Source organism: Hypomesus nipponensis, chromosome 26 (assembly GCF_054491055.1).
Source record: "Hypomesus nipponensis isolate SF chromosome 26, ASM5449105v1, whole genome shotgun sequence".
In the NCBI taxonomy this organism is placed as follows: domain Eukaryota; kingdom Metazoa; phylum Chordata; class Actinopteri; order Osmeriformes; family Osmeridae; genus Hypomesus; species Hypomesus nipponensis.
In genome coordinates this window covers 4,106,083-4,115,000 of record NC_140386.1, presented here as the reverse complement: position 1 = coordinate 4,115,000, position 8,918 = coordinate 4,106,083, and the positions used below count along the sequence as shown (strand labels likewise).

At 44.4% G+C, this 8,918-nt stretch overlaps 1 protein-coding gene across 1 annotated transcript; it reads right to left on the bottom strand.

Moving 5' to 3' along the window:
- Positions 1-3,655: 3,655 nt before the first annotated feature.
- mafaa (MAF bZIP transcription factor Aa) lies at positions 3,656-7,800 on the bottom strand. The gene has a single exon (XM_084693038.1). The coding sequence runs from the start codon at positions 6,745-6,747 to the stop codon at positions 5,821-5,823; it is 927 nt and encodes a 308-aa protein (XP_084549164.1). The 5' UTR covers positions 6,748-7,800; the 3' UTR covers positions 3,656-5,820.
- Positions 7,801-8,918: the final 1,118 nt, after the last annotated feature.

Here is an 8,918-nt window from a genome sequence, read left to right as displayed (position 1 = left end):
ATGATTAATTATTATGAAGAGCGTCTATCCGTTTCCGGTTCTGTTCAGAGCATTCTGGAATACAAACGCTGAGTGACACTGATAATCCACGTCTCCACTGAAATTACATTATAAAATCTTAAAAATGTGCGAAATGTGTGAAATAAAACTAGAAAGTTTCCAGGCCTGTATTCAGATCAGAAAGACATAGCACCCTCTTTAATAAGATAAGAATGGCCGTGATGTTTCTAGAGTAATCATTGCTGAATAAATACCTGGACATGACTGACTACCTGTTCGTCAAACAGCTGGTTCCTCTTCAGTCAATGTGAATTGCATGTGTGTTAGTGAGTGTGTAAAAGAGAGAGAGACAGAGACAGAGAGAGAGAGAGAGAGAGAGAGAGAGAGAGAGAGAGAGAGAGAGAGAGAGAGACTTAGCTCCTCTTCGCACCACATCTTATGTAATTTACCTGACAGTTCACGTCGGCCTTTTCTGTGCGAGAGGGGGAGCATGTTTTAGTGTGGCGCGTGTGCGTGTGTGTGACTGATGGAAAGTGTGTGTGATAGAGAGAGAGTGTCTATTGTAGTCCCACTGCCCATGGAAAGCTGAGCCTAAGAGACGCTGACTGTGGGGAAACGCAGCAGCAGCAGCGGCAGAAGCAGACGCCAGAGACACACAGGACCTCTCCCTACGCTCTCTGCTCATCCTCTTCACTCCCTCTGTCTCTCTCTCTCTCTCTCTCTCTCTCTCTCTCTCTCTCTCTGCTATCTCTCTCTCTCTCTCTCTGTCTCTCTGCTATCTCTCTTTGCTATCTCTCTCTCTGCTCTCTCTCTGCTCTTTGCTCTCTGCTCTCTCTCTCTCTCTCTCTCTCTCTCTCTCTGCTCTGTCTCTGCTCTGTCTCTGCTCTCTCTCTCCCTCTCTCTCTCTCTCTTTCTCTCTCTCTGCTACCTCTCTGCTATCTCTCTCTCTCTGCTCTCTGCTCTCTCTCTCTGTCCCTCTCATGCTTCATTCTCTCTATCAGTTTTCTGTCTATCACTCCACCTCGATCCCTCTTCTCTCTTTCCTTATTACCTCTCCCTCCAGTCTTCTTTATCCTTCTCCAAGTGCACCTTTGGCTGTGTGCCCTGTTTATGGATTTACAACTGTAAACACACACACACACGCGCATAGGCACACGCTCACACACACACACACAATACAGAGCAGTTCAGAGGTTAATGTGTTTGTATGTCATGCAATGTTGCAAACTTAATTTTGTACCAGCCTGTGGTTTGTGTGTATGTGTGTGTGCGCGTGGTCTGTCTAGGTGCAGTGGCATGCTGGATTGATGGATGTCAGACCCCTCAACAATTCCTGTAAGTCAGCATGAATGAAACATGGAGATAGCAAGAAAACAAGAGACAGACAGAGAGACAGAGAGACAGAGAGAGAGAGAGAGAGAGAGAGAGAGAGAGAGAGAGAGAGAGAGAGAGAGAGAGAGAGAGAGAGAGAGAGAGGATGAGCAGAGAGTGGAGGGAGAGGTCCTGTGAATCTCTGGTGAAAGAAAGGAAGAAAGAAAGAAAGAAAAATACAGAGGGTGATAGAACGACAGCGCGTTTTGGAATATTCAAGGTAAATACAAGCATAGAAAAAGTGTACTTGTTAAATCACAAAGATAACAAGAAATTAAAACAGGGATATGACAGGAGTGAGTCGGTATGAGATGTACACAACTTTAGCACATTGAGATGCAAAGTAGTTTGATTATTAATTAGATCAAATTAAGAAAACGTATAAAAATCACACATCCAACCCACTCGCTTTCTCTCACACTCTCACAAATGCACAAAAGCACTTATAATGTACAAACACATTCAAACACATACATATCGGTTAATTGAAGGACATGAAGGCATTGGGATAGAGGATAACCTCACATACATAAACTAATTTAACTGATACAATCCTGCATGCCTGCTATGATGAGAAAGTTGTCATGTTGTTTAATTGTAACTTGTTTAACTACATGCTCTTATGGTTCTTCCCGTTGGGACTCATTTGGTTTTTACAATGTATGCTTCATGTTTTGGCTACCCGCAATGTTTGGGGTTGTCTCATAGTTATGATCAGTGACCCATGCACTTGTGTAAAGCTCTCTCTTGGAAGTCGCTTTGGATACAAGCGTCTGCTAAATGCATAAATGTTATGTAAAGTGCACACTCAGACACACACACACACACACATTGGTAAATATAATCAATAACATATGAACAGATGATTGTTTTCCTATTGTATTTGACCTGTGACCTGGTGAGCTTTGGGTATATTCAACGTGTTTCTCTCTGGGTAAAGGCAACGTGCATATCCGACAACATTGGGTCTGAGTTGCGCAGGGAGTCTGTGCAGGGGTCAATATTAAAAGTTACAAGTGAGAAGAAAAAAATCCACCCTGTAGCCCGGTAGCAGACTTGTTTCGTTACATCCGGACGACTAAGATGTTCACTAAATCATGGCCTCCTGAATTACTAGACACACTGACAAGCAAAGCAATTCAAAAGCATTCAACGCGTCAACATGTAAGTGAGCGAGCAGACACACGGACAGAGACCACACAAGCATCTCATCTCCTACCTTCTCTGAAAGGGCGTCGTGGTCGGCCTCTGCCTCGCCGAGAGCCTGGGTACGAGCATGTGTTTGTCCCTCGGAGAGTCAGTCATCCATCCTGGAGCGACACCGTGAGTGACGCGCTGTGTTGGGACAGCAGGCTTGGCGACGGTGCAAAAGCTGCACGGGCGCTGCACGTTTCACAGCAAGACAACTGATGTTAGTGGATGCCTAACTTGCGGGCTTCTGGACGGTACATGGATCAAAAACGGTTGTTCACAATGCTCCCATCCCCTGTTGAACGCCGTGTAAATGAGATGAATGTACACCATTACAGAAATCAAAACAAGCGCCTCTGTAAATATAGTTTTCTTGAGATAATTAATCACTGGAGACATCCAGGATATACCCAATAAAATACAACATAACGAAAAATCCAGATTAAGACGCCCATGGAAACCCAAATGAAAAACAACAGTTTATGCAAATATTTCAAATGACAAAGCCAATAATAACAACGATTATACTACTTATTTTAATTGTCATAATACGGCTACTAATATTCACAATAATAATAACATGATCGGCCATGCTGTCAATGGCCTCATTATTTCATCAGGGAAAGATGCTTGCACAAAATTCTAAATAGCTTACATTTCTTATAATTAAAATAATGAGTCAAAAAATTGTTAAAAAAAAACATTAATTTCAACGACATTGAATAAATTACTTTGTAAATAGGCTGGTATAGTCAACCCAAAGCATACATTCTTTAACAGTTCGGAAACCTATTTAGAAAAGTTGTAAAAAAATTACTTGGTATTAAATTAGACAATGGATTATTCGTTTTTGTTAAAGGCTGTCTAAATAATTCATTTTGCGTAAAGAAATACGTTGGAACAATGAGAGTAGACCTCAGGTCTTGGCTAGGCAAGAAACTGATCCGACAATGTCAAAATAATTTGCCTATATTTTATCATATATTGTATATATTGTAGCATAAATGTATTCCAGGCTATTAGTGTTCTAATGAGCAAAGTAAACGCATGTCTATTTTTGTCAAAAGAATCAAAAGACAGGGACAGTTGCGTGTAGATTTCGGACAGAACTTTTTATTAAACATTATGAAAACAAGAATCTCAACAACATTCCATTTTGAAACATTTGTATGTTTTGACTTATTGACACGCTCGGACATTTAAATGTTTCTCGAATAAATATAGAAATTATATATACAGATATACATCAACAGCACTGTGCAGAAGTTTCTTCGCCATCTTACCCAGGTCACACAATATATTAAGCCAACTTCATGTTGAAATACTAACATTTCTAATAAAACATGCAACTGAACAGAGAAATACAAAAATAAAAAAGCAGATATAATTGAAATTCCTGTGGACAGTTGATTGTTGTAAAACGAATTACCTTCTCATGAATCTAGACCAAGTTCTGATTTAAAATGGGACGGTTTATGACACAGTACTTTTGAACATTTAGACTTTGTGCATCTGTGCCACAATGTAACAATGAACCTTGTGAGCGCACGTTTGAGAATGTACCCCATGGTTTTACACCAGCTTGGTTTTTAGGACACACGGAATTTTGGGGATATACCCGAGCACAAAATAGGCGACACTCCAGTCAGTATTCCTAAGGACGGCATCTCATCAACAGAACAGAAGAGCAGGGTGGGTCAGTACTTCTGCACAATATTGCACATACTGTATATATAGGCAGCAGGTAACACATGGACCAGGGTCTTCTTGTTAACAGAATAATAATTTGACTTCATCCAAGATATCCCACCATCTAGGAAATTACCTCATGTAAAAACAATCAAAAATCCTCACATCCAACATTTTACATCAGATAGACGACCTTAAGACACGAGACTTCGGAATAATTCACAGGCCATCAGATCGTTCAGATCCTTATTTGTAGCCATAGTTTAAAAAAAAATCTGTTGATTAAGTTTTTCATCAGATTGGTGCATAGAGGTTTAGCAGCGAATGCAATGCTTATTTTGTTGTTAAGTCATGGACACTCCCCCTTGAAAAGGCTCCATCCACATTTTTTGAATAAGTATCAGAGGTTCTAAAACAAAACGTTTTCCCAATTGTTCTCATCTTAGTGCAGTAGGCTTCCCTTGTACATTATACATGTTGAGTAGAAGGAGAATATCGCAGACTATTTGCATGCTGTAACATACAAACAATTGTATTAAGACGTTTTGAATAATCAAGCAACAAAAGCTTTAAAAGGGATAAGGTAACAGTAACTGTTCTCTACACATATGTACACGTGGAAATAAATAAAGTCTAAAATCTGGCTCAGTTTATCTGTTTTTGTAGTTTTTGTTTTCTTTAAAACAATAGAAAAATCGATTGAAAATAGCGGTTAAGACGCATCCATTCTGTAATAGCAGATTACTTGTCGATTTGCGGGTTTGTCTGCAGTCATTTCACCTCAGGAACATGGGGAGGTTGTGTTTTGCATACCTAGGCCTTAGGCTAACGATGGCAGAGAAGAGAGAGAGGAGGGTCAAGAGAAGCGAGGGAAGGGGAGAGAACCATGGGCCATGCTTTCCATTCATGTGTAAGGGAGATGACTTGAGGGCTTGGGTACCATACATGTCCTGCATGCAGGGTTGCTAAACGGGATGGAAACTAGACTTGCAATATTTCAAAGGTTCCATTATTGTATAAGACTGCCTCTCCATTAACGCAGTCCGTTGACGGTGACTCCCAGAGCGAGGAAAGGGTATTGCTTTTTCCAAGTTTGCTCTCTTGTTTTGAAGTCCAGCCTGTGATCAAATGAAGCAAGGCTTCTCTTCAGAGCCACCCGAGTTCAACTCTGAATTAAGACAGTCATGTTCGTTATCAGATTGATTCATAGTTAAGTAAGACTTCAACTGTTAATCGGTCTTCCAAGTCGATCTATTGCTTTACAGAATAATCTTTTGATTTGACAGTTAGTGATCCCTTGTCCAGACCAGAGGTTGTTTTGTGTAGGCTACAGACGTTTCTCCAGACAGCATCTTTAAGACTAAGACCAACAATTCTGCGCACAAGGATTACTTATGTGCACATCTATGCTTATTTCTTAAACACGAAGCATTATGTATTTTGTACTTTTAAAATATACAATGATAGTCTTTTCATGAAGGAATAACTGTAAACAAAAGGCAAACAGAGAAAAATATAAATAACGGTTAAAAAGAAGGGGGGGGGGGGTCTATACTACAAATCAGTCTCTCACATGAAGAAGTCTGTGGAGGCCTGTTTCCCGTGGTTGCCGTTCGAGAGATCTCTGTTGTTACCGGGCCCACCGCCACTGTAGGTCCGGCTCGCGAGCTTCTCATACTTCTCCTTGTAAAGATCCCGCTCTTTGGCCAGGCGTGCAACATCCTGCTTGAGTTGCTCCACCTGGCTTTGGAGCGTGCACTTCTCGCTCTCCAGCATATGTCGCTGCTGGACGCGCTTGTAGCGGCACGACTGAGCGTATCCGCGGTTCTTCAGCGTGCGTCTCTTCTGCTTCAGGCGGATCACCTCCTCCTTGCTGAAGCCCCGCAGTTGCCGGTTGAGCTCGCGCACCGTCATGCTGACCAGCTGCTCGTCCGAGAAGCGGTCCTCGAGGCGGGAGTGATGGCCGTGGTGGTGGTGGTGGTGGTGGGCCTGGTGATGGTGGCCGGAGGAGGCGGCGGATAGGTCCTCCCCGACGTACTGCTGCCCGCGGAAGCCGTCGTAGGCCTGATGGTGGTGATGGTGGTGGTGGGCGTTTCCGATGAGGGCCTCCACAGCATCCTCGGGGGTCAAGTTGAGCGCCTCGGGGTTGATATGGTGCTGGTAGCTGGGGATCCAGTAAAGGTCCTCAAGTTGAGGTTTGCCTGCCGCGCCCTGGGTGTTGCTTCCACTGTTGCTGCTGTTGACACCGTTGGCAAGGTTCTGGTTCGATTGGGCTCCTGGGCTGGGGGCGCAAAAGCTGGGCGAGGAAGGCACGGACGAACAGGGCGTGCTGATCGGGGTGGATGAGAGGGAGCCAGGGGGTAGGCGGTGACAGTAGCGGTCAGCCTCGGGCGGTTCTTTCTTCACTTCGAACTTCATGAGATCGAAGTCGTTCACATATTCAATGGCCAGAGGGCTGTTGGGCAGCTCTGCGCTCATGGCGAGGTCGGTGGCCATGTCAGTCCATGCGACGACTCCCGCCCTCACAGCCAAACCGACACCGGGCAGCCCTCTCGGATGCAGATTGCGTTGAGGACCAAAGGTCTGTGTGGTGTGCGTATATATAGTCACGCGCACACGCCCGGTGCAGAGTCTCAAAGCTGGCCGGGCGGGGAGGGGGAACTTGTATTAGGCTTCTACTCCTTAAAACAACTTCTATTAATAGCGGCGTGAATATACGTAGGCATGTAAATGAACATGTAGCCTACACCTGCCAGTTCGCCTCTGCTTGTCTTGTTGACAACTTATCCGAGGTCTATCGCACGTTTTAATACCACGGGCTAGGGCCAGCTGAAACTCGAGCCTGGTGGATTTGGAGACACCAACCTGTCTTGTCCTCGCTTCACCTCCGTGTCGGCTCGCACCCCTCTGATTTACTGTCCTTGGGTGTTGCTGAAAACGAAGTCGTTGATTTTCTTCTCTTGTGTCCTCCCCCGGCGCTTGTTGTCCTGGCTCCTAAACGTATTTCCCGTATCCTTCTTCACTTCCTCCGGAGACTGCTTATGACTCACCCGTGAAGCCCATAAGTCCATGCATGCATCGGGACCAAGTAGCAGGCTCGCAGCTAAAGTTAGTGCAGCAGCGTGTAGAATGCACGACCAGAATCAAACTTTCCACCTCACCAAAGATGACAGTCACATCGTTTGCACTTAACACGCGCGTGTATGGATGCGTCAAATTCCCACTTTCAGTAGGCACGGAATCCAAAAAGGAATGATTGGGTAAAAAAACAAACAAAAAACTTTTCAACAGTTTGTAGGCTATAAGCAAAAACACCGCTTGACGATACTTCCTTATCTGGGACTGTGGAATATGGTCCCGTATTTGAATGGTCAGTCCCGATTTGCTATAGGCGGATTACTCACGGATGCGGTCCCCACGGTCCTACCATTCGCTCGGGCCGCGACGAGTTTGCGTGTGTATTTGTGTTAGAGGCGATAAATTCCAATCACTATTTGTTGTCTCTATGGGGCAGATAATCTGCCGTTGTTTTCGACTTTGCAGTGCAAACCACGTAGTGTCACTGAGGCGCTGGAAAAGGCTATCTGCACTTATAAAGACACCATTGCCCCGACCCTCCCACCTAGAGGTGGGACGGGCCAATGAGAAGAGATGACAGAGTTGGATTTGCATTTTCCTATAGCAACCTCTCGCCGGGGGCAGCCGGCAGCTGTCGGAGCGCAGGCTTCGGGAACAGGTGCATATCCCCCCTCTAGTGACGGACTCTATGCAATTGCACGGATAGAGGCATGGAGAAAGGCGCTCTGAATGAAATTTGATAGCGCTGTTTCTCAGAGAAAATGTTTACTTGGAATAGGCTCATCGTTACCATAATTTAAAAAAAACCCGGGTAAAGGCGTGTGGTTCGAGTGAAATGTGTACAAGACACTTAACATGTAAATAGTTTGATACTCAGACAAATATACTTTCATGAAGGGCCATTTGTCCTTACTGTATTGGGCTTTTACTCAATCAGCATTAGGCTAGGTATTATTATAGTATAGACAGATCATAAAAAATGTGTGTTTGTGAAAGCAATTAAACAATAAAGTATTTTGGGTGCATTTCATGTAGGTTAAAGTCAATAGCGTTGGTCCACCATAGTAAAAGTGTATAAGCAGACAATTGTTATGTCCCCCGGGTCTCCAAAATCACGGGCCTTCTCTGAGGGATTTAGTGCCGAGCACCCCTTGCCATAAAATCAATCCACATTTCCGTGGGGCTTGTGCCCGCGCGATGGGGGCGAGCGGGTTAATAATGATTGGCTATTCCACGCAATGGCCTGGCGCAGGGTTTTCATTCGCAATTAACCACAAATTGCATCCCGACCCATCTCCGCGGATCGACATATAATTAAGCCTTGCGTGCAACGCGCCCCCCAATTGTGGACACATACGTCTTCATCTGGCAAGGCACGCGGGTTAAAGAAAATCAAAGCGGAAGGTTGAGCGGAACGTCAATACCAGTGATAAGTGTCTTCGCACAGGAGTTTACATCCTATGAATACAGAAAATGATGCATTTTTTGCGCTGATTAGGCAGGCATGGGAAGTGCCTAAAGGCCATGTTGGCCGAATGCAACTACTAGCGCAACTTACAAACCACCGATCCTCCAGAAATACAATAACG

What these genes read in the sequence shown, in the direction of transcription:
- mafaa (XM_084693038.1), bottom strand. Translation starts at nt 6,747, where the DNA reads ATGGCCACCGACCTCGCCATGAGCGCAGAGCTGCCCAACAGCCCTCTG.